Raw genomic sequence first — 27,194 nt, 5'->3', positions numbered from 1 at the left:
ATGTGATCTGCCCGCCTCAGCCTCCCAAAGTGTTGGGATTACAGGCGTAAGCCACTGTGCCTGGTCCAAAAACCTTAATAATTTTGACTTCTAAAATTAGAATTGGACAAAATGTATTTCCTGCCTAAAAGGTTCTGTACTTGTGATTTTCAGAAAATATTTGCTGCACCAAGGAGGGAGAATCGAATATTACTCTACGTTATACTGACATATCTCAAATATTTTTTAGTTTTCAGAAGGTTTTTCAAGATACAGTTAGTATCTAAAATTTTACTTGACTAATGAGATTTTTTTCTAAATATTATCTTTCTTTTAATAAATATATAATAAATGTAATTTTAAAAACAGCCATGAGCATTATTTTTTTTTCCCCTCCAAAGAGAAGACTCTTTCTTTAGAGTCTTCTTCATACGAAGAATTCATAGGAATTCATCCAGACTTCATAGGAAGTTTGGAATATCTGACCACATTCTCCAGTTGCAGTACATTATTAATAATAAAACCGACAGTTTTTCATTCATCTGTCTTACCCACTTTGTCTATTTCTCAATGGGCTGTGAACATGGGCTGAAAAAACAGGCATTTATTAGGTATCTAGATAACTCCAAAACATAATCTGACAAATATAGGTCCATAGTGAATATCCAAAATTGCTTTGCTATTAAGAGTATGACTATAATCTCTCTTTAAGCAGAATGCCCTAAATGGTATTATTCACCCAAGTTCCAGTACACCAGGTTAAAAATTTATAGTCATTATGAACTAGGGTTCGTTTATCCCCTCCCCATCCTCACTGTAAGCCAACCTGCAGTTGAGTTCAGACTTCTTTTTCTATATACAGTTCAACAATCTTCACACTAAACTGTTAAGCTTGTTCACCTGCGGAGTACTCATCCGCTGCAGTTCAAAAGTATGAGAACCCCTTGGTGGCTGACATGACTGAAGGAGTCCACAATAGCTATAAACTGTGAAGGAACTTGGGAAATAGCACCATGGAGCAGAAAGCAGAAAAAAACAACGGGCTAGTAATCAATAAAAACGGTTTCTATCATCAGTTAATCCACATTTTAAGGTATTTAACCTCCTTGGGCCTCGGCTTCCTCTTTTAAAATGAAGGGGATGGAATACAGTGTATCTCAAACTTCTGGTTCTAAAATTTGATGAGATTATGGAAGTAGTGGTCTCAATCATGATACTTCTGTTTTAGATTTAAGTTCAAATGATGTATATATCTAATAAGTAATTTATCCAGAAATGGCTAACCTGTCAAAATGGTATCACTAAAACCATTGAAATAATTACTTCATGATTCTCAGATAACATTGATGGTTCCAGCTCATCGGAAAGACAACAGGTGTCAGTTACACAAACATGCCATCATATTGAGGGCTGGGGAGTGTATGGTGGTGTTTTATTCACGCTACAAAATTAGCTAGTGCATCTACTTGGGTTTGTCATAGATATCATAAAACTGTATTATACTGATGGGGGCACTGAAAAATATTAAAAAATGGCCAAGAGAAACATGCACCATTTTTGATTTCCTCATTTCTACAAACTGGAGTTTTTTTAAATTTATATACCACACTGTAATTCTATTACATACAATATAATTGTATATTATGTTCTATTCTACTACCTATTTTATCTAGTTCACAAAAAGGGGATGTAGGAAAGATAAGCAATTTTCAAGACAGGCTGAATGAGGTAATAAACAGCATTGTGGGTCCCTGGCATTCGGATTTCATGAATAAAACTGTCACTGGTTTTTAAGGTTTATCTACAGAACATTATGTGACCCCCTCTTTGATGGCTCTTTATAACTTCAAAGGTGGCCTTAAAGACAGGTTTACCACTCCATGTTCATCACTGATTGAGCAGTGAGAGGAAAATGTCTTCAGTTTTTATTATAAATTCTTTACAACTGCTCTCCATATTATTTAAAGCGATTAGAAAACAGCACTGATATTGTCAGATTTTGTTTCACAGAAATGTGAGTTATATTAATAATTACACCTACATTAACCTTTATGGCTTTTCACTGGGTAAGCATGGCTGGTGGAAATGACAATCAAGCATCAGTTATTGATATGGGATTTTAATGGTATGCTTCAATTCAAATAATAACATGATTGAACTACAAGTCTTTATATAAATAAAAGACAGCAAAAATAGTGCCAGTTATTAACTCCACTTATAGCCTGAGGACTCTCTTTCTGCCGTTCCTCACTGCTGGGTCACGGTGTGGAAAGGAAGGGGAGGGCTGGGATTTTATGTCTCCCCCAATTTCAAAGAGATGTGGCAATGATGCTGAAGGATGGCTGTCCTTCAGCAAAGCCTGCAGGGGGTCCGCGGGCAGTATGTCACCGAAAATCATATTACGGGTTTATTCTAATAAAAATGTCTGCTGCTGCTTTCACAGTTCTAGTCCTAGAAATTATTTTCCTAAAATCATATCTTTCTTAAAGAGTGAGGTATGTATTAGTATTCAGTGCCTGGGAAGAAGCCAAATATATCCTGATTGCTATTCTGTATCATCCATTTTAGCAAAATTATTCTATTTCAGTTATATCTGCAATCTACAATGGGTAGGCATGAACTGAATCTCTCATGCAGAATTAGCCCACTTATATAAATCTCTTCTGAAATACGAATTGTTTCCATGGATGAAATCGTAACAATTACAAATCACAGCTTAGAGGAGAACAAAAGAAACAGTTCAATAATTTGAATTAGTGATAAGCATGAAAAAATTTACTAATTGGAGCTCTGAAATTTGCTTTCCAAATGGAGGTTTTTCCAGCTGGCTCTTGTTTTTAAAAAACTCTGTTAAATCCCTTATTTTAATCACACACACTTTTTCTGAAGGGGCGGCTTTCTTCTTGTTCTTGGGTGATAAAGCTAAATTTGGGATACAAAGTTAAATCTATTGCAGCCTTACAATTTAAACTTAAGTCTTACATTTGGTGATTAGTTAATATAAAGATATCACTTGAGGGAGGCTTTTCACCTGTTTAATTATCAAGATTTGTATTAACAACAACAACAAATTAGTGTATACAGAGAAAATACCTTAACTAAAACACATTAAAGAAGAATTTCTCATCATGGATATAGACCAGTGCTGTCCAAAATAAATATGTGAGTAAAAAATGTGAGCAAGTAGCCACATTAAAAAGTAAAAAAGAAATTGGTGGAATTAATTTGACTTATATAGTTTATTGAACCCAACATATCTGTGCAGAAATAGTTAACATTATAGCAGGCCTGAGGGTGCTACCTTTGGAAGGTTCTGCTTGCAAGACTGGCCCTTGGGTGCCATCCATTCCCTAACTTCATTGTACCTAGACTTTGTATAAAAGATGTCATTTATGCCAAATACTTGCTTTCCTGATAAGAGTTTGAAATTTTGATACATGCAAAGCAGAGGGTGCCTATGTGACCAGATCCTGATAGGAACCTTGGATGCTGAGTCTCTAATGGGCTGCTTTTTTTTTTTTTGAGACGGAGTCTGGCTCTGTCGCCCAGGCTGGAGTGCAGTGGCCAGATCTCAGCTCACCGCAAGCTCTGCCTCCCGGGTTTATGCCATTCTCCTGCCTCAGCCTCCCAAGTAGCCGGGACTACAGGCGCCCGCCACCGCGCCCAGCTAGTTTTTTGTATTTTTTAGTAGAGATGGGGTTTCACCATGTTAGCCAGGATGGTCTCGATCTCCTGACCTCATGATCCGCCCATCTCGGCCTCCCAAAGTGCAGGGATTACAGGCTTGAGCCACCGCGCCTGGCCTTCTAATGGGCTTCTCTGGGCAGAAACACTGCATATGTGCTATCGCATTTTTATTTTTTTTGGAGACAGAGTCTCGCTCTGTTGCCCAGGCTGGAATGCAGTGGCATGATTCATAGCTCACTGCAGCCTCAACCTTCGGGGTTCAAGTGATCCTCCTGTCTCAACCTCCAGAGTAGCTGGAACCACAGGTGTGCACCACCATGCCCAACTCATTTAAAACTGTGTTTTTGGTTTTTTTTTTGTAGAGATGTTGTCCCATTATATCGCCCAGGCTGGTCTCAAGCAATCCTTCCACCTTGGCCTCCCAAAGAGCTGGGATTACATGTGTGAGCCACTGTGTCCAGCCCAAGGACATTTGCCGTTGTTGGAGAAACAGGCATACTCAGAATGCCCCTCATGGAAAGGACGCGGTATGCAGACCTGCGCAAGGATAGGTCCAAACCCTGGCAGCTTCTCCCTGGTGGCTCCCTTTTGTTGTCGTCCATCCCAGCTGTGAGTATAGTACAAATGAATGCTGGGTCCTAGAGTCTTCCAGCAAGGCACCTAAAATGGGGGTGCTGCTGGAAGCCCTGAAACAATTTCCTAAATATTCTCATTTTAACATATAGCATAAAATACTGTTAGTGAGATACTTTACATTCTTTATTTCATACCAAGCCTCTGACATCTGGGAGTCATTTTTATAATGATAGCACACGTCAGTTTAGACGGGCCACGTTACACAAGTGCTGAGGCTGCAGGTGGCTGGCGGACACTGGACCGGACAGCACAGGTGCAGAGGCTGGGCACACAGAAACCGAGGGAAAAATAAGAAGGCTAAAAGGCTTTCTTGTTAGCTACGTCTTTGTATAAAGCACTGATTTGTAATTATTTCACATAGTGAAACAGCCTCTGCATAGTTTTTTAAGTCTGAAAAGTTCTCAAATTTAAAAAAGTTTAGGAACATGCTTAGGTTCTCTCCCTGGTGAAGGAAGTGGCAGCAGCAAAGTTCACTCTCAGCAAATGCCACATGAGCTCCTGACATTTCCAGCTGCCCAAGGAGCTCACCATGTCCAAAACATGACACTTTCTCCATCTTGTCTGTTCAGTTTTCATTTTCCAAGTCAGTCAGACTCAAAATTGTAGGTGTCTGACTCATTCTTTTAGCCTTCATTGAATGGGTCATTGAATCCTGTGGATTCCGTTTCCCCACTCTTCTTTGTCCTCACTGCCCCTGCTTAGGTTCAGACCTCCAGGGCTTCCTGCTGTGACTATGGAAGTAAACTCTTAACTCATCTCCATGCCCCAGCTAAGGCACAGAGCTAAAGATGTTACTTTATAGTGCCAACTCCCTGATGCCTGTAAGATGAGTCTACATTTTCCCTTTGATTTTTTTCAAAGGGCTTTGTATTCCATTATTTTTTTTTTTTGAGACGGAGTCTCGCTCTGTGGCCCAGGCTGGAGTACAGTGGCGCGATCTCGTCTCACTGCAAGCTCCGCCTCCTGGGTTCACGCCATTCTCCTGCCTCAGCCTCCCGAGTAGCTGGGACTACAGGCGCCACACCACCACGCCCGGCTAATTTTTTGTATTTTTAGTAGAGACGGGGTTTCATAGTGTTGGCCAGGATGGTCTTGAACTCCTGACCTCGTGATCCGCCCGCCTCAGCCTCCCAAAGTGCTGGGATTACAGGCGTAAGCCACTGCGCTCAGCCCATATTCCAGTTTTACTCTACCTTTCCTGTCTCCTTTCTCTGCCACTCCCTCTACCACACACTTTTTGTAGCCCACCTTAGCTCTGCTTCAATGCTTTGCTCATTTTATTGCTTCTGTCTAAAATAACAGCCTCAATGAACATTTCTACCTTCAAAATATACCTACTCTCAAGGACACACTCAAAGGACCTGCACTCAAACACCATCTCCTCCATAACTGATGCTGCCTGTTCGAAGGAACTTGGATATTTAACAGGAGAACACTTTGTTTTATGTCTCAAAGGGTCTTCATTACGGTCAGTCCTGCACTGTCACTATTTGCCTATGTCACCTTACCTAACTGACTGGAAAACCCTTTAGGGCATAGGGCAGGTCCTGTTCCATGCATGTTTGTATCTTCCTAGCATCAAACACAGTACCTCACATGACAAATGCCAAAGAAATGAATGGAAAGCAGGTAGGAAGGCTAGTTGACCAAACTGACTTCATAACCCAATTGACCATCTGGCATCTCATGAAGACCTTTAAATTTCTGGATAGAAGAGTTCAGCTATAAGAAAACCTGTGTATGGTCATAAACAGTCTTGATTTTAATACAGAATCCATGGAATAATATAATGCCTTGAAATTATAAGATTGAGAAAAACTATTAATTTTCAAATTTATCAAAAATATCTGATATCTTACTGTTACACTTTTGTATTTACAAACTCTGTATTTGCACAAATCATACAGCTTACCATTACACCACATTCATCAGTCAGGATATAAAAGCCAAAATATTTGTTTCTTTTCATGACAACAGATAAGATACACCACTTATAATTTTAAAATAAATGTGAACATACAAACTCAACTATACCTGGGCAGTTCAGATGGGTCTTAAAATGGTATTTTTCTTCATATAGGAGATGAATCTGAGGAAACAGACAGTTGGGAGAGGCTAACCAGCCCTGCCCAAATGTAGATTAAAGTTAAGGGCCATTCGAATTCAAGTAAAAAAATGATGTTATATTGGAAAGCAGATTTTGCCAAAGCTACTATAATATGATCTGCATTTATGATAAGCAAAACTAAAAAAAATTAGTAAGTACTGATGTATCCCTTGGATTTTTTTTTTTAATCCTTAGCTAATTGGCTGAGGAGTTTAAGGAGATAGAAAAGCAAAGAAATATAGCAGAAACAGTTTTTCCTGGTGGTATTTTATTCACTTGATTTTTCAGGAACCTAAAGAAAGGTTTTGTTTATTTATTTATTTTTTTGAGACGGGGTCTTTCTCTGTCACTCAGGCTGGAGTGCAGTGGTGCAATCTTAGCTCACTGCAACCTCTGCCTCCTGGGCTCAAGCGATCCTCCCATCTCAGTTTCCTCAGTGGTGCATACCACCACGCCCAGCTAATTTTTGTATTTTCAGTAGAGATGGGGTTTCACCATGTTGGCTAGGCAGGCTGGTCTCAAACTCCTGAGCTCAAGCGATCCACCCGCCTCGGCCCCACAAAAGCTGGAATTACATGTATGAGCCACTGTGCCTGGCGTAGGAACCCAAAGAAGAATCCTAAAATCTGTCCTCAAAATTTCTCCACTTTTAAGTTGTGGTGGTTGTCTGTATATGAGCTACAACTTTTAGTAAGAAAAACTTCCCACATGCTTACCAAATAGTGAAGATAATTTTTAAAAACTTAAGCAGTTCATAAAAACACAATATCCACGGTAACCACAAGAACATATTTATAAAATATACACAAAAGGAAATGTGAAGGGAATCAAAACTTATCACTACAAAAAAATCAATTAAAGAAAAGAAGGCAGTAGTGGAGGAGAGACAACAAAGCTATAGACACACAGAAAACAAGTAGCAAAGTGACCGAAGTCCTTCCTCATCAGCAATTAAACATAAATAAACCCTCCAATCAAAAGAAGAGATTGCAGAATTGATGGAAAATAACAAGACTCAACTATATGCTGCCTGTAGGGCACTCACTTTAAAGATAAAAAAAAGTTGAAAGTAAAAGGATGGACAAAGATATTCCATGCAAATAGTTGCTAAAAGACAGCTGGGGGGGTGGCAATACTAGTCTTGGATAAAAAAGGACATGGTATATTTGGATAAAAAAGGACATGGTATATTGATAAAAGGGTCAATTCACCCAGAAGATATAACAATTATAAACATATATGGACTAAAAACAAAGGAGCCCTAAAATATACAAAACAAACATTGATAGAACTGATGGGAGAAGTAGATACTTGTACAATAGTAATTGGAGACTTCAACACCCCACTTTCAATAAAGGACAGAATGATCAGGCAGAATATCAATAAGAAAATAAAGGACCTGAACACCACTATAGACCAAATGGACCTAACATATACAGAAAATTCCACCCAGTAACAGAATACACATTTTTCTCAAGTACACATCAGACACTCTCTAGAATAGACTACGTATGTTCAGCCACAAAACAAGTCTTAATATATTTTAAATGACTGAAATAATATAAAATTTATTTTCAAATCAAAATGGAATGAAACTAGATATCAAAAACTGAAGGAAAATAAAAAAATTCACAAGTCTGTGTAAATTCAACTACACACTCTTACAAAACTTTTAAACTTGTGATTTCGAAAAAGAAATCCAAGGGAAATTATAAGATACCCTTGAGACAAATGAAACCCAAAACATGCCAAAACTTATGGGGAGCAGTAAAAGCAGTAGTAAAAGGGAAATTTACACCTATAAATGCCTACGTTAAAAAAGAAGAAACAACTTAGATCAACAGCTTAACTTTATACCTTAAGGAACTACGGAAAGAAGACAAACTAAATTCAAAGCTAGCAGAAGTAACAAAATAATAAAGACTAGAGTGACAATAAATAAAACAGAAAACAGAAAAAGAGCAAAAACCCAAAACTTGGTTCTTTGAAAAGATCAACAAAACTGACCAACCTTTGGCTAGAATTAAGAACAAAAAGACTCAAATTATTAAAATCAGAAATGCAACTGGAGACATGACTACGGATCTTACATACATAGAAAGAATCATAAGTGAATACTAAGAACAACTGTATGCCAACAAACTGACAACCTAGAGGAAATGGACTAATTCCTAGAAACACACAATCAAACAAAACTGCAAAATGAAGCCAAAGAAAATCTGAATAGGCCTAAAACTAACAAGGAGATTAAAAAAAGAACCCAGAACTTCTCAACAAAGAAAGGCTCTGGATCACATGGCTTCACTGGTGAATTCTACTAAACATGTAAAGAATTAACACCAATCGGTTGATTCCAGGGCAAGATGGCTGAATAGGAACAGCTCCAGTCTGCAGCTTCCCATGCGATCAAGGCAGAAGGCAGGTGATTTCTGCATTTCCAACTAAGGTACCTGGCTCATCTCACTGGGACTGGTTAGACAATGGGTACAGCCCACAGAGGGCAAGAAGGAGCAGGGTGGAGGGTCACCTCACCCGGGAAGCGCAAGAGGTTGGGGCACTTCCTCCCTTAGCCAAGGGAAGCCATGAGAGATGGTGCATTCCGGCCCAGATACTAAACTTTTCCCATGGTCTTCACAACCCACAGACTAGAAGATTCCCTTGGGTGCCTACTCCACCAGGGACCTGGGTTTCAAGCATAAAACTGGTGGCCATTTGGGCAGACACTGAGCTAGCTGCAGGAGTTTTTTTTTCATACCCCACTGGTGCCTGGAACACCAGCAAGACAGAACCATTCACTCCCCTGGAAAGGGGGCTGAAGCCAGGGAGCCAACAGCAGATCCCACCCTCCCCGCCACCCCCACGGAGCCCTTCAGACTAAGATCCACTGGCTTGAAATTCTCACTGCCAGCACAGCAATCTGAAGTCGACCTGGGAGCTTGGTAGGGGGAGGGGCATCCACCATTACTGAGGCTTGAGTAGGTGGTTTTCCCCTCCTAGTGTAAACAAAGCATCGGGAAATCTGAACTGGGCAGAACCCACTGCAGCTCAGCAAAGCTGCTGTACCCAGACTGCCTCTCTAGATTACTCCTCTTTGGGCAGGGCATCTCTGAAAGAAAGGCAGCAGCCCTAGTCAGGGGCTTATAGATAAAACTGCCGTCTCCCTGGGACAGCACCTGGGGGAAGGGGTGGCTGTGGGTGCAGCTTCAGCAGACTTAAATGCTCCTGCCTGCCAGCTCTGAAGAAAGCAGCAGACCTCCCAGCACAGCACTTGAGCTCTGCTAAGGGACACACTGCCTCCTCAAGTGGGTCCCTGACCCCCGTGCCTCCTGACTGGGAGACACCTCCCAGCAGGGGTCGACAGACACCTCACACAGGAGAGCTCCAGCTGGCATCTGGTGGGTGCCCTTCTGGGACAAAGCTTCCAGAGAAAGGAAAAGGCAGCAATCTTTGCTATTCTGCAGCCTCCACTGGTGATACCCAGGCAAACAGGGTCTGGAGTAGACCTCCAGCAAACTCCGGCAGACCTGCAGCAGAGGGGCCTGACTGTTAGAAGGAAAACTAACAGAAAGGAATAGCATCAATATCAATAAAATGGGCATCCATACATAAACCACATCCGAAGGTCACCAACATCAAAGAACAAAGGTAGATAAATCCATGAAGATAAGGAAAAACAGTGCAAAAAGTTTGAAAATTCCAAAAACCACGCCTCTTCTCCTCCAAAGGATCACAACCCCTCGCCAGCAAGGGAACAAAACTGGATGGAGAATGAGTTTGACGAATTCACAGAAGTAGGCTTCACAAGGTGGGTAATAACAAACTTCTCCGAGCTAAGGGAGCATGTTCTAACCCAATGCAAGGAAGCTAAGAACCTTGAGAAAAGGTTAGAGGAATTGCTAACTAGAACAACCAGTTTAGAGAAGAACATAAATGACCTGACGGAGCTGAAAAACGCAGCATGAGAACTTCGTGAAGCATACATAAGTATCAACAGCTGAATGGATCAAGTGGAAGAAAGGATATCAGGGATTGAAGATCAGTTTAATGAAATAAAGCAGGAAGACAAAATTAGAGAAAAAAGAAAGAAAAGGAACGAAGAAAGACTCCAAAGAAATATGGGACTATATGAAAAGACCAAACCTACGTTTGACTGGTGTACCTGAAAGTGACAGGGAGAATGGAACCAAGTTGGAAAACACATTTCAGGATATTATCCAAGCAAACCTTCCCCAACCTGGCGAGGAAGGCCAACATTCAAATTCAGGAAATACAGAGACCACCACAAAGATACTCCTCGAGAAGAGCAATCCCAAGACACATAATCATCAGATTCACCAAGGTTGAAATGAAGGAAAAAATGTTAAGGGCAGCCAGAGAGAAAGGTCGGGTTACCCACAAAGGGAAGTAAGTCCATCAGACTAACAGCGGATCTCTCTGCAGAAACCCTAAAAGTCAGAAGAGAGTGGGGGCCAATAATCAACATTGTTTTTTTTGTGTGTGTGATAGAGTCTCGCTCTGTCACGGTGGCACAATCTTGGCTCACTGCAACCTCTGTCTCCTGGGTTCAGTGGGTTGAAGCAATTCTCCCAGCCTCACGAGTAGCTGGGATTACAGGCGCCCGCCAGCACGCCCAGCTAATTTTTATATTTTTAGTAGAGATGGGGTTTCACCATCTTGGCCAGCTGGTCTTGAACTCCTGACCTCGTGATCCACCAGCCTTGGCTTCCCAAAGTGCTGAGATTACAGGTGTGAGCCACCGTGCCCAGCCTCAACGTTCTTAAAGAATGTTCAACCCAGAATTTCATATCCAGCCAAACTAAGCTTCATAAGCAAAGGAGAAATAAAATCCTTTACAGACAAGCAAATGGTGAGAGACTTTGTCACCACCAGGTCCGCCTCACAAGAGCTCCCGAAGGCAGCACTAAATATGGAAAGGAAAAACTGGTACCAGCCACTGCAAAAACATACCAAATTATAAAGGCTATCAACACTATGAAGAAACTGCATCAACTAATGGGCAAAATAACCAGCTACCATCAAAATGACAGGATCAAATTCACACATAACAATATTAACCTTAAATGTAAATGGACTAAATGGTCCAATTAAAAGACACAGACTGGCAAATTGGATAAAGAGTCAAGACCCATCAGTGTGCTGTATTTAGGAGATCCAACTCATGTGCAAAGACACACATAGGCTCAAAATAAACAGATGGAGGAATATTTACCAAGCAAATGGCAAGAAAAAAAAATCAGAGGTTGCAATCCTAGTCTCTGATAAAACAGACTTTAAACCAACAAGGATAAAAAAAAAAAAAAAGACAAAGAAGGGTATTACAGGGATCAATGCTGAAGGGTAAAGGGATCAATGCAACAAGAGCTAACTATCCTAAATATATATATGCACCCCATACAGGAGCACCCAGATTCATAAAGCAAGTTCTTAGAGACCTACAAAGAGACTTAGACTCCCACACAATAATAGCGAAAGACTTTAACAACCCATTGTCAATATTAGACAGATAACGAGACAGAAAATTAACAAGGATATCCAGGACTTGAACTCAGCTCTGGACCAAGCGGACCTAATAGATATCTACAGAACTCTTCACCCCAAATCAACAGAATATACACTCTTCTCAGCACCACATCACACTTATTCTAAAATTGACCACATAATTGGAAGTAAAACACTCCTTAGCAAATGCAAAAGAACAGAAATCATAACAAATAGTCTCTCGGACCACAGTGCAATCAAATTAGAACTCAAGATTAAGAAACTTACTCAAAACCACACAACTACATGGAAACTGAACAACCTGCTCCTGAATGACTACTGGGTACATAACAAAATTAAGGCAGAAATAAGTAAGTTCTTTGAAACCAATGAGAACAGACACAAAGTACCAGAATCTCTGGGACACAGCTAACACAGTGTTTAGAGGGAAATTTATAGCACTAAATGCCCACAAGAGAAAGTGGCAAAGATATAAAATTGACACCCTAACATCACAATTGAAAGAACTAGAGAAGCAAGAGCAAACAAATTCAAAAGCTAGCAGAAGACAAAATAACTAAGATCAGAGCAGAACTGAAGGAGATAGAGACACAAAAAAAACCCTTCAAAAAATCAATGAATCCAGGAGCTGTTTTTTTGAAAAGATTAACAAAATAGATAGACCGCTAGCCAGACTAATAAAGAAGAAAAGAGAGAAGAATCAAATAGACACAATAAAAAATGATAAAGGAGATATCACCACTGATCCCACAGAAATAGAAATTACCATCAGAGAATACTATAAATACCTCTATGCAAATAAACTAGAAAATCTAGAAGAAATGGATAAATTCCTGGACACATACACCCTCCCAAAACTAAACCAGGAAGAAGTCAAATCTCTGAATAGATCAATAACCAGTTCTGAAATTGAGGCAGTAATTAATAGCCTACCAACCAACAAAAGCCCAGGACCAGATGGATTCACACCCGAATTCTACCAGAGGTACAAAGTGGAGCTGGTATCATTCCTTCTGAAAGTATTCCAAACAAGAGAAAAGAGGGACTTCTCCCTAACTCACTTTATGAGGCCAGCATCTTCCTGGTAACAAAACCTGGCAGAGACACAACAAAAAAGAAAATTTCAGGCCAATATCCCTGATGAACGTCGAGGTGAAAACCCTTAGTAAAATTCTGGCAAATTAAATCCAGCAGCACATCAAAAACCTTATCTACCACAATCAAGTCAGCTTTATCCCTCGGATGCAAGGCTGATTCAGCATACGCGAATCAATCACATAAACAGACCCAATGAGAAAAACCACATTGTTATCTCAATAGATGCAGAAAAGGCCTTCTACAAAATTCAACACTCCTTCATGCTAAAAACTCTCAATAAACCAGGTATTGATGGAATGTATCTCAAAATCATTAGAGCGATTTATGAGAAACCCACAGCCAATATCACACTGAATGGGCAAAAGCTGGAAGCATTTCCTTTGAAAACTGGAACAAGACAAGGATACCCTCTCTCACCACTACTATTCAACATGGTATTGGAGGTTCTGGCCAGGGCAATTAGGCAAGATAAAGAAATAAAGGATATTCAAACAGGAAGTTAAATTGTCTCTGTTTGCAAATGACATGATTGTATATTTAGAAAACCCCATTGTCTCAGCCCAAAATCTCCTTAAGCTGATAAGCAACTTCAGCAAAGTCTCAGGATACAAATCAATGTGCAAAAATCACAAGCATTCCTATAGACCAATAGGTGTACAAACAGAGAGCCAAATCATGAATGAACTCCCATTCACAATTGCTAAAAAGAGAATAAAACACCTAGGAATACAACTTACAAGGGATGTGAAAGACCTCTTCAAGGGGAACTATAAACCACTGCTTAAGGAAATAAGAGAGGACACAAACAAATGGAAAAACATTCCATGCTCATGGATAGGAAGAATCAATATCGTGAAAATAGCCATACTGCCCAAAGTAATTTATAGATTCAATGCTATCCCCATCAAGTTACCATTTGACTTTCTTCACAGAATTAGAAAAAACTAGTTTAAATTTCGTATGGAACCAAAATGGAGCCTGTATAGTCAAGACAATCCTAAGCAAAAAGAACAAAGCTGGAGGCATCATGCTTCCTGACTTCGAACTATACTACAAGGCTACAGTAACCAAAACAGCAAGGTATTGGTACCAAAACAGATATATAGACCAATGGAACAGAATAGAGGCCTCAGAAATAACGCCACGTATCTACAACCATCTGATCTTTGACAAATCTGACAAAAACAAGCAATGGGGAAGGGATTCCCTATTTAATGGTATTGGGAAATCTGGCTAGCCATATGCAGAAAACTCAAACTGGACCCCTTCCAGAAACTGGACCTTATACAAAAATTAACTTAAGATAGACTAAAGACTTAAACCTAAGAGCTAAAACCATAAAAACCCTAGAAGAAAACCTAGGCAATACCATTCAGGAGATAGGCATGGGCAAAGGCTTCATGACTAAAATACCAAAAGCAATGGCAACAGAAGCCAAAATTGACAAATGGATCTAACTAAACTAAAGAGCTTTTGCACAGCAAAAGAAACTATTACCACAGTGAACAGGCAACCTACAGAATGGGGGAAAATTTTTGTAATCTATCCATCTGACAAAGGACTAATATCCAGAATCTACAAGGAACTTAAAACAAGTTTACAAGAAAAAAAAAATCAATCCCATCAAAAAGTGGGTGAAGGATATGAACAGACACTTCTCAAAAGAAGACATTTATGCAGCCAACAAAGATATGAAAAAAAGCTCATAATCACTGGTCATTACAGAAATGCAAATCAAAACCACAATGACATACCATCTCACACCAGTTAGAATGGCTACCACTAAAAAGTCAGAAAACAACAGATGCTGGAGAGGATGTGGAGAAACAGCGCTTTTACACTGTTGGTGGGAGTGTAAATTAGTTCAACCATTGTGGAAGAGTGTGGAGACTCCTCAAGGATCTAGAATTAGAAATACCATTTGACTCAGCAATCTCATTACTGGATATATACCCAAAGGATTATAAATCATTCTACTATAAAGACACATGCACACGTATATTTATTGCAGCACTATTCATAATAGCAAAGACTTGGAATCAACCCAAATGCCCATTAACGATAGATTGGATAAAGAAAATGTGGCACATATATACCATGGAATACTAGGCAGCCATAAAAAAGGATGAGTTCATGTCCTTTGCAGGGACATGGATGAAGCGGGAAACCATCATTTTCAGCAAACTAACACAGGAACAAAACCAAACACTGCCTGCTCTCACTCCTAAGTGGGAGTTGAAGTATAAGAACACATGGACACAGGGAGGGGAGGGAACATCACACACTGGGGCCTGTTGGGGGGTGGGGGCCTAGGGGAGGGATAGTATTAGGAGAAATATAGATGATGGGTTGATGGATGCAGCAAACCAGCATGGCAGGTGTATACTTATGTAACAAACCTGCACACTCTGCACATGTATCCCAGAACTTCAAGTATCGTAATAATAAAAAAAGTTAACACTAATCCTCAAACTCTTTGAAAAAGTTGAAGAACAAACACTAGTTACTCATTCTATGAGGCCAGAACACTAGTTACTCATTCTATGAGGCCAGAATTACTCTGATACCAAAGCTAGAAAAGGTACACACAAAAAACTAAAGACCAATATCCCTTACGAATGTTAACATAAAAATCCTCAAGAAAATTACTACTTCAGAATTCAGCAACATATAAAACGATTATACACCAAGAACAAGTGGGATTTATTCCCAGAATGCATGAGTGGTTCAATATACAAAAGCCTACCAATTTAATACATCACATTTACAGTAAGGGAAAAAAACTACATGATCAGCTCAATGAATTTTTAAAAAAGCATTTGACAAAATTCAACAGCCTTTCATGATAAGAACATTCAATTAACTATGAATAGAAAAAAAAAAAAAACTTCCTTCACATGACAAAGGCCATATATGAGAAACCCAGAGCTACCATCATAATCAGTAGTGAAGGACAGAGCTCCACTGAGATCAAGAATAAGACAGATACCCAATTTCACTTCTATTGAATATATACTGGAAGTTCTGGTTGGAGCAATTAGGCAAGAAAATAAAATGAAAGGTATCCAAATTGGAAAGGAAGATGTAAGATTTTCTCTGTTCACAAATAACACATTCTTACATGCAGAAAACCCTAAAGATCACACCCACCCACCCACCCACACCCCCTGTTAGAGCTAATAAACTAAGTCAACAAAGTTGCTGGATGCAAAACCCACATACACAAATCCGTTGCATTTCTAAATGCTGCCAATTAACAATTAGAAAAGGAAGTTAAGAAAATAATTCCAGTATAATAGCATTAAAAAGAATAAAATATTAGGAATAAATTTAACCAAGGAGGCAAAACACTTGTATGCTGAAAACTACAAAACATTGCTGAATGAATTAAAGATGAAAAATCATTGGGAATATATATCCTGTGTTCATGAATGGGAAGACTTCATACAGTTAAGATGACAATATTATTCAAAGTGAGCCACAGATTTAAAATGATCCCTTTGAAAATCCCAACAGTGTTTCTGCAGAAATAGAAAAAGTCATCCTAAAATTCATGAAATGTGAATGAACCATGAATAGCCAATCCAATTTTGAAAAACAAGAAAAAAGTTGGAAGATTCACACGTCCTGATTTCAAAACTTACTACAAATTTACAGTAATCAAAACAATTACTACTGGCATAACAACAGGCATATAGACCAATGGAATTGAGAGGCCAGAAACAAATCTTCACATAAATTTTTTTTTTTTTTTGACGGAGTCTAGTTCTGTTGCCCAGGCTGGAGTGCAGTGGCGCAATCTCGCCTCACCGTGACCTCTACCTCCCAGGTTCAAGCGATTGTCCTGCCTCAGGCTCCCGAGAAGCTAGGATTACAGGCGTGTGCTACCACGCCTGGCTAAATTTTGTATTTTTAGTTGAGATGGGGTTTCGTCATGTTGGCCAGGCTGGTATCAAACTCCTGATCTCAGGTGTTCCACCCACCTTGGCCTCCCAAAGTGCTGGGATTACAGGCATGAGCCACTGTGTACGGTCTTTTTTTTTTTTTTTTTTTTTTAAAGAAAAACAGAGATGGGGTTTTGCTATGTTGACCAGGCTGGTCTTGAACTCCTGCCCAGGCTGGTCTGAAACTCCTGGACTCAAGCAATCCTCCTGCCTTAGCTTCCTGTATAGCTGGGACTACAGACTGGCTATTCATGGTTCATTCACATTTCATGCCACTGTGCCCAGGTCTAATTGATTTTTGACAGGGGTGTCAAGACCATTCAATGGGAAAGGACAGTGTTTTCAAAAAATGATCCTGGGAAAGCTGGATATCCACATGAAAAAGAATGAAGTTGGAGCCTTAACTTACACTATATACAAAAATTAACTCCAGATAGATCAAAGACCTAAACGTATTACAAAAGTTAAAACTATAAAACTCTCAGAAGAAAACGTATGAGAAAAGCTTCATGACATTGGTTTTGACAGTGATTTCTTGGATTATCACACCACAAACAACAACAAAAACCACATTACATTGGGCTTCATCAAAATTAAAAACTTTTGTACGTGAAAGGACACTGTATCAAGGGAGTGAAAAGGCAACAAACAGAATGCAAAAGTCTGCTAATCACATACACAATAAGGGATGAATATCCAGAATATGCAGAGAACGTCTACAACTTAAAAAAAAATTCAAAAGTGGGCAAAGGACGTGAAGAGACCTTTCTGCAAAGAAGATACATGAATAGCCAAGAAGCCCATGGAAAAATGCTCAACATTACCAATCGTTAGGCAAATCAAAACCACAATGAGATGCTACTTTACACATATTAGGATGGCTATTATCCAAAAGTACCAAAAATAACAGGTATTGGTGAAGATGTGGATAAACCGGAACCCTCTGTGTGCTGCTGGTCGGTGTGTAAATAAAATGGTGCAGCGACTGTGGAAAAGTTTGCTGGTTCCTCAAAAACTTAAACACAGATTTGCCATATGATCCAACAATTCTACACAGCAGCATTACTCATCATAACCCAAAGGTAGAAACAATCAAGCATCCATCAACAGATGAATGAATGTATAAAGAAAATGTGGCATTTACTTATGGAATATTTAGCCTTAAAAAAAGAATAAAATTCTGATACATATGACCACATGGATGAACCATGAAAAGATTTCATGGATGAACCATGAAAAGATTTCATGGATGAACCTTGAAATCCTTATGCTAAGCGAAGTAAGCCAGATATAAAAGGACAAATATTATATGATTCTACTATGAGTTACCTAGAATACGGAAATTCATAGAGACAGAAAGTAGAACAGAGGTTACCAGCATAGGGAGAGAGAAAAAAACGGGAAGGAACTGTTTCATGGGTATAGAGTTTCAGTTTGGGATGATAAAAATGCTCCAGACAAAATGGTGATGGTTGCGCAACAATGAGCATATACTTAATGCCACTGATTTGTACATTTAAAAGTGACTGAGGGTAAATTTTATACCATGTATATTTTGCCGCAGTTGGAAAAAAAAAAAGCTACAACCCTCCTGCAAGGGTATTTGGCAGTATCTAACCAAACTACACAACTTTTTTTAACCAAACAATCCCACTACCAGGAATTTTCCTGATGACATGTCTCCAACAATACAGAAAGACATACACATAACATTATTCACTGCAGCTTGTTTATAACTGCAAATATTGGGAATAACCTATATGCCCAACATAAGTAGAAGATAAAATAAAGTTGCTATATACAATGCTCTACTATGCAGCTATAAAATAAAAATGTGCTCTATGAATTGATATGGAATGGTTTCCAGGATATATATATATATTTTTTGAGACAGGGTCTCACTCTGTCACACAGACTGGAGAGTGCAATGGCCTGATCTCAGCTCATTGCAACCTCCACCTCCTGGTTTCAAGCGATTTTCATGCCTCACCCTCCCCAGTAGCTGGAATTATAGGCGCATGCTACCATGCCCTACTAATTTTTGTATTTTTAGCAGAGACGGAGTTTCGCCATGTTGCCCAGGCTGGTCTCAAACTCCTGACCTCAAGTGATCCGCCCACCTTGGCCTCCCAAAGTGCTGGGATTACAGGTGTGAGCCACTGCACCTGACCAGGATATACTTTTAAGTTGAAAAAATAAAGTGTAAAAGAATAATGCTGTCCTTCAAGTAAGAAAAAATGTCACATAAGAAAATACACATGTATCTGCTCATTTGTGCAAAAAGAAATCCAGAGAGAGGGTAGAAATGGAAGGCAGAGAATGAAGGAGTCAAGGACACTTCCAAGTGTCCCTCTTGGGATGTGGGCTCTCTAGGAACAACAGTTATGTTCCCAGAACCCCCACATAAAAACAATGTATAGAAACCATGATGTGGGGGCACAAAATGAAATATAAACCACTAGCCTGAGTAACTGGAAAACAGTATCTTGACAGTAAAACTAAACACAAAAAGAACTGTACATAAGGTACTTTGTTAGGAAATTTCTCAAAGGGATATGGATTAGCAATTGTGAAGTTACTTTTTGTGTATATTAGGATTAAACAAATTAATCCATTTTAGATAAGTTAGTCAGGTTTCTCTCTGTAAGATGAAGAAAGGGCTCCTTGGAAATACGGTTGATCTAGGGTTGGGTCAGAGAAAACACAAGTTGAGCCTGGTTCATCCAGAATTGCCATAAAGTAAGAAAATAATTAAAAAACTATTAATTGGGTACATTGAGAGGACACAGGAGGCAAACTGAAGGCGCTTCCAATGGCTGAAGCTTGGGTTTTGAGCAACAAAATAATGTTAGTATCATAGAAAAGTAACTTTTTTTGAGACATTCTCACTCTGGTCACCCAGGCTGGAGTGCAGTGGTGTGACCTTAGCTCACTGCAGCCTTGACCTCCTGGGCTCAGGTGATTTTCCCACCTCAGCCTCCTGAGTAGCTGGGACTATAGGCACCTGCCACTATGCCCAGCTAATTTTTGTATTTTTAGTAGAGACGGGGGTTTCACCACATTGCCGAGGCTGGTCTCGAACTCCTGACCTCAAGTGATCTGCTGCCTCGGCTTCCCAAAGTGCTGGGATTACAGGCGTGAGCCACGATGCCTGGTCGTAATAATAATATTATTAATATTATAACAACAGAATAAAATAAAATATCCATAAGCCCATACTGATGTAATTATTAATAACTGAATAAGTGAGGAAAAGGGATAGTTTTTCTCACAGCAGAATGTTAATTAACGTATACAGAAGGAATGATGGAAACAGAAAATCATGATCAGCTAAACCCTACAGTAGTAACTGTTACAGGCAGAAGCCAACAATGGATGCTAAAATTAGTGGGTGAGGAGATGTCGGCATAGACTCAAAGAGACTTATTAATTAGAAAAGAAAAAAAATAGCAACTTTTTAGTGAAGAAAACTGGCAGCACCTTAAGGAAGTGATCAAAGTTAACATTACCAGCAATAAGACAAAATGATACCATGTACCCCTGCTTCACTGACATGATGTAGTTAGAAGAGCACCACAGTTTCTGTGGTATTCCTGACAGAAATACACAGCCTCGGTGGAATCCCTAGGAAACATTAGACAAACTCAAACTGATGGACGTTCTACTACACTGGCTAGTACTCTTGACAATGTGCCCAGGAAAGACACAGACAGAGTAACTGTCACAGATGGAGAAGGCTAAGGATACTTGACAACTAAAAGCAATATGGGAAACTGGATCATAAAGAGGACCTTCATGGCAAAACTAGAGATACTGGAATTAGGTCTATAGCTTAGTTAATAATAGTGTTATCTGTGTTAATTTTCAGTTTTACTCCGGCTTTGAGAGATGTTGGCATTAGGGGAATCTGAGTGAATGGCACATAGGGAACTCTATCATTTTTATAATGTTCTGTAAGTTTAAAGTTATTTAAAAAGAAAAAGATCTATGGCATATATAAATATTTGATGACCATAGTTTCATGGATTCATAACTATTCACCAAGCTAAATTACTACTACTACTAAGTTAGAAAACCTTGAGAGAAAGTGTAAGTCTTCCCTGTCTGCAATCTCTACCACTTGTTTATACCTTTATAATGAGTGTTCCAATTGATATGCTAACATGGTTTTTTCACCCATGACAGTCCATTCCAAGAGAACAGGGACCAAGATATAGTTGCTTCTACCTTGTGACTTGCATATTTTTGTCAAAAGTAAATGCTGTCTGGTATAGTGCCATGTGCCTGTAGTCCCAGCTACTTGGGAGGGTGAAGCAGAGGATCGCTTGAGCCCAGGAGTTTAAGGCCAGCCTGGGCAACAAATCAAGACCCCATCTCCAAAAATTAAATAAAATTTAAAACATTTTAAATTTAATATTCTTGCATTAAAAAGAGCTATAATAAAACAAAAAAAATACATCCTAAAATAAATAGTTTTAAAAAGTAAATGCTGAGTGCATTGCGAATGAGTGAACAATATGTAAAAGATCTCAATACTATAGGAATTATTTACTTACGCTCCACAAAGGAAGTAAAGAGCATTCGAAACCTGCTAAGCCGACTACCTTCATCTGCCCACATTCGAATCACTCCAATTCCTGTTTTAAGCATTACATCATTGGCCACAGTGCTGCAAAACTTGGCCTTCAGGTTTTCAATAGAACTGCTTCCATCATAGACTGCAACGAAGTTTCTCTTGCATTCATTTGAGTGCTCCATTTGATAATCTAGGAACCTCAAATAAATCTGTAGTATTAACACAAAAACACTGCTTTTAAAAAGATACATTAATTTGAATTTTTCCATTTCTATTTTCCACAGACAACATGGTACACCAAATAGTAACAGCTGACAGAAAACCATAATAGATAAATGGCTGATGCCTAATAGTTAGAGGAACTAAGATTAATGATCTGTTTCTCTGGTTGTTTTAACAATGGAACCAAGCATTAAGGAAGTTACTTTGTGTTTTGTCTATAAAGAGAAGAAACTTTTTGTTCACAAGGCATAACTATCTCACATTTTTCTCATTATAAAAGCAATCTCATGGTACTGGACAGGGGAGAAAATAAAATAATCACTCATAATTCTATTATTTCAACAATGCATGTGATTGGTGAATTTCTTTTCAGTTTTTCTGCACATTTAAAAAACCTGTGTTTAATTGTAAGCTATACACATCCTACTTTAGCTGTATCATATAAAAATGTTTTTATCTGTATTCTTAGCCATACCTATTCCCAGATGTCCTATTATTTATTTACACAATATCCTACTGTTCTACATGGTTGCTTTATGATTTCACCTCTTAACAATATCTGCATTTTCAGACAGGCAGACATCAACTGTACTATCAAAGGAAGCTGTTAGCATCCCCCCATTCAAATTTTATAGCTAAATGGTACTAAGTTATTTCCTAAACACTCTCGATCCATTGTTGTTTGACAATTTCTCTTACATTGTGAACTTGGATTTTAAACATTAATCTCCAGAAGAGCCTAATGAAGTAGGTATCACGTTTTTTTTATTTTTTATTTTTTTTTTGAGACGGAGTCTCACTGTGTCTCCCAGGCTGGAGTGCAGTGGCGCCATCTCGGCTCACTGCAAGCTCCGCCCCCCGGGTTCACGCCATTCTCCCGCCTCAGCCTCCCAAGTAGCTGGGACTACAGGCGCCCGCCACCTCGCCCGGCTAGTTTTTTTTTTTTTTTTTTTTATTTTTAGTAGAGACGGGGTTTCACCATGTTAGCCAGGATAGTCTCGATCTCCTGACCTTGTGATCCACCCGCCTCGGCCTCCCAAAGTGCTGGGATTACAGGCTTGAGCCACCGCGCCCGGCCGGTATCACGTTTTTTTGTGGGCAGAGATGAATCTGTTATTCGGTGGCAAGGATTAAACCCAGGTTGGTCTGACTCTAAATGTGCGTCCTTCCCATTCCATGAGGTGCTTTACATACTCACACAGTGTTCCCTGTTTGGGCTCTAGTTGCTCATATGTGACTCTACAATTAAAATAAAATTTGAGTGAGTAAATAAAGATTACCTTTGAATTGCCATTCAAGACATCTAATGAGTATTCACTTCCTAGCTATTACTCTGAGGGAGCAGTATGCCACCCCTACCCTTTAATTCAAAGGGATTAATAAAACAAAAATGTTATGTCATATATTCTCCCCCACTCCACCAAATACCTTGATGGCATAACACTAAGAGAGAACAACTTACAAAATACAGCTTAAAGAATTAAATTTTGACTAAATAATTTTGGTTTCTTTGAAATGACTGGTTCACCACTTCCGTGAGAGTGGTGGAAAATTGGTAATGAAATGGGATTTCCAGTTCAAAACTTTACAAACTCTTCATGCATGTATTTTAACATAGAAGCAATGTTTTCTTAAATACATCACCAGTTCTCATTAGTTTTCCATCACTTATATAACCCAAACCCTCTGCTCACACTCTGTGGTAGGGAGCACTAATGCTGTAATAACTTCCCTTTTCCACTAGACTGTGATGTCTTCCAATGGAAGGTCACTGGCTCAGTTTCATCCAGCATAATTCTTGCTCATGGCAGGCAATGAGAAAGTGACTAGGCTTGTAAAATTATGACTTGGTAGAAGTATCAGTAAAATAATCAAGCTGTCTCAAGTATTTATATTTACTCTCTGCTTTTCTCTTAATCCAAATAAATACGGTATTATATAAGGCTATAGTAAATGCTCTTCAAAGACATATTTTTTAAAAAACATGAAGATAAATTATAATAAATCATAGCACTTTTCTATTGTAAATATTGAATTGTTTAATTCAACAAATTTTTGGGAAATATTCATAACGTAAATCTGACAAATTGAAATGTTGGGAGAAGAGCATGAACTACTTTTCTTTTACTCCAGATTGCATGAGAAGGGATCTTTTACTTGCATCTTTTATCAAGTAAGTGACCTCTTACCCTATCCCTGTATCCTACCCAGGGAGGCAGGGCAAGTTACCTGGATGGTGGGAGTATGGTTTCTTTCTCCCTCCCCCCATAGGAAGTGGGACTGGGTAGGCTGGTCTGCTCTGCAGATGTGAACTTTCCCTGGAGTGGAATGGGCTGTTCTAGACTTCGGTGAGAGGTAGAACTGGTGGGTAAGGAGTTGGCAACACTAATTAGATTATCTCTCTGCGTTGCTCTTTCTATCCTAGCTTTCACTATGGTAAAGAGGCTTTTCCGACTCCCTACATGCTGACACTTTTATTTCTCAATTGGTTCAGCACTCCAGCAGAGAAAAGGGATGCTATTTATTGGAGCCTCTGAAGACCCCAACAGAAATGAAATCCCCAGAAAGCTACTATCATGAAAAGGCCACTGATAAAAGTGGACTAAAACACTAATGTATACTCTTAAACACCAATGCCTTCTTTTGTATATTTATTTTTTAAATATATTTTTAATTTAACAAATAGAGACAGGGTCTTGCCATATTGTCTAGGCTGGTCTTGAACTCCCGGGCTCAAGTGATCCTCCTGCTTTGGCCTCCTGAAGTGCTGGCACTGCAGGCATGGGCCACCATGACTGGCTTCCTTTTCATATTTATAAATGGATATTTTTCTTAAACATCACCCATTAACTAGTTTCTCACATTTAGTATTCAAGGCTTATGGTGACCTTTAACATTTAATTTAGATTTCTTAAATAAAACCATCTATTTACACTTTTTTTTGGTTTCCTTTTTTTTAGCCAGAGTCTCACTCTGTCTCCCATGCTGGAGTTCAGTGGCATGATCGTGGCTCTCACTGCAGCCTCCATCCCCCAGATTCAAGAGATTCTTGTGCCTCAGACTCCTGAGTAGTTGGGACTACAGGCGTGCACCACCATGCCTGGCTAATTTTTTGTATTTTTAGTAGAGATGGGGTTTTGCTATGTTGCCTAGGCTGGTTTTGAACTCTTGACCTCAAGTGATCCACCTGTCTCAGCCTCCCAAAGTGCTGGGTTTATAAGCATGAGCCACTGTGCCTGGCCTATTTACACATTTAAACATTTAAAATTTTAAAATTTGATCCAATTCCCATGTCAACTGTATAATTTTTTTACCTTTAAATAATGATTTACTTTTATTAAAAGCAATACAACATTCTTCTATAGTCAATATTCCAGGTAATACTCCTAAAAAATTTGTGAATATGGAATTATCTTTTCATGGAATATTTCAATTTAGAGTAAGGAGATCTAATAAATATTGTTTAATTTCACTTATTTAATGCACATTTAATATTTTCATACTTACATATCTATAAAAATATGTTGTATTGTTCCATATATTTTAAAACCTCATACCAATAATAGAAATAAATCACTGTGTATCCATTCTCCTATTGGGCATTTAGCTTGCTTCTACTTTTATAATTAGCTAATATTGCTGTAAACATTGTTGTCTTCTCATTATGCATAGGTATGACAATTTCATTTGGGTATAAATCTAGAAGTATACTTGTGTGGTAGCATGTGACTATTTTCAGCTTTACCAGAGCACATGTGAAATAGCTCTCCAAAGTGGTTGTACCAATTTATATATATTTTTTCTCTTTACAGTTGAATTCTAACGAGACAATTTATACTTCTAAAGCAAATTCTTTGAGTCTGCTTGCTTTACTCAATCCACTACTCAGTCCTTGCTGAGACTTCAAGAACAGTTCCACAACTCACTCAAATTCTCCTGTGCTGTTACTGTGCAGTCAAAACCCATCTCCAGTCTTCATCCCCGGTAAGCAATGATCTGTTCTTTGTCCTGTAGTTCACTTTTTCCAGAATTTCATATAAATGAAATCACACAGCATGTATCCTTTGAGTCTAGATCATTTCATTTAGCATGATGCATCTGGAGTTAATGTAGCTATAGTTTGTCCCTTTTTATTGTTGACTAGATTTTACTATATGGATGTACCACAGTTTATTTATTTATTTATTTTTTGAGATGGAATTTTTGCTCATCATCCAGGCTGGAGTGCAGTAGTGTGATCTGGGCTCACTGCAACCTCCACCTCCAGGGTTCAAGCAATTCTCCTGCCTTAGCCTCCCAAGTAGTTGGGATTACAGGCACTGCCACCAGGCCCAGCTCATTTTTTGTATTTTTAGTAGAGACAGGGTTTTACCATGTTAGCCAGGATGGTCTTGAACTCCTGACCCCAAGTGATCCCCCCGCCTCAGCCTCCCAAAGTGCTGGAACTATAGGTGTGAACCACCGCACCTGGCCTATTCTTTCAAAAGCTAAAGAACACTTGAAACATTTCTAGTTTTTGGTTATTACAGATAAAGTTGTTACGAATATTTACACACAGGTTTTTTCCATGAACATAAGCTTTCATTTCTCCCGGGTACCCATCCAGAAGAGACTGCTGAGTCACACAGTAACTTTATAGGAAACCACCAACCTGTTTCCCAGAGCGGCTCTATCATTTTGCACTCCTACCAGGAATGTATCCGAGTTTCAGCTGCTCTACAGAGTTCCCAGCACTGAGTGATTTTTCTAAATTACAGTTATTCTAACAGAGAATAGTGCCATCTCATTGTGGTTTGAATTTGCATTTTTGTAATGATTAAATCTTCTGTGGTGAAGTATCTGTTAAAATCTGTTTTGTAATTGGGTTTTGTTCTTATTGTTGAGTTTTGAGTTCTGGATGAAAGATATCTTTTCATAGGTGATTTTTTTTTTCTCCCAGTCAGTGGTTTTTTTTTTTCCCCCACTCAACAGTGTCTTTCACATAAAAAAGCTTTTTCATTAGTCCAATTTATACATTTTTCTTTTTTTTTTCTTTTCTGAGATGGAGTCTTGCTCTGTTGCCCAGGCTGGAGTGCAGTGGCGCGATCTCGGCTCACTGCAAGCTCCACCTCCTGGGTTCACGCCATTCTACTGCCTCAGCCTCCCAAGGAGCTGGGACTACAGGTGCCCGCCACCACGCCCAACTAATTTTTTGTATTTTTAGTAGAGATGGGGTTTTACCATGTTAGCCAGGATGATCTCAATCTCCTGACCTTGAGATCCGCCCGCCTCAACCTCCCAAAGTTCTGAGACTACAGGTGTGAGCCATCGTGCCCAGCCTAAATTTTTCTTTTATGGATACTCTTCTGGTGTTGCATCTAAGAACTCTTTGTCTAACCCAGTAAGATTCTTTTCGTATATTCTCCTCTAAATGTTTTATAATTTT

General features: G+C 39.1%; 1 protein-coding gene across 2 annotated transcripts in view; it reads right to left on the bottom strand.

Annotated features, from left to right (window-relative positions):
• Positions 1 to 27,194, bottom strand: part of NETO2 (neuropilin (NRP) and tolloid (TLL)-like 2) — a 50,565-nt gene that overhangs the window by 6,187 nt on the left and 17,184 nt on the right. For both annotated transcript variants that reach the window (XM_012002452.1, XM_012002453.1), the window contains one exon: positions 21,528 to 21,756. In XM_012002452.1, the coding sequence (XP_011857842.1) occupies positions 21,528 to 21,756 (229 nt within the window). The remainder of the gene's footprint in view (positions 1 to 21,527; positions 21,757 to 27,194) is intronic.

The sequence above is a fragment of the Mandrillus leucophaeus genome, unplaced genomic scaffold (assembly GCF_000951045.1).
Source record: "Mandrillus leucophaeus isolate KB7577 unplaced genomic scaffold, Mleu.le_1.0 Scaffold689, whole genome shotgun sequence".
NCBI lineage: Eukaryota > Metazoa > Chordata > Mammalia > Primates > Cercopithecidae > Mandrillus > Mandrillus leucophaeus.
Note: the sequence above shows the minus strand (reverse complement) of the source record. Positions and strands in the feature narration are given on the sequence as shown.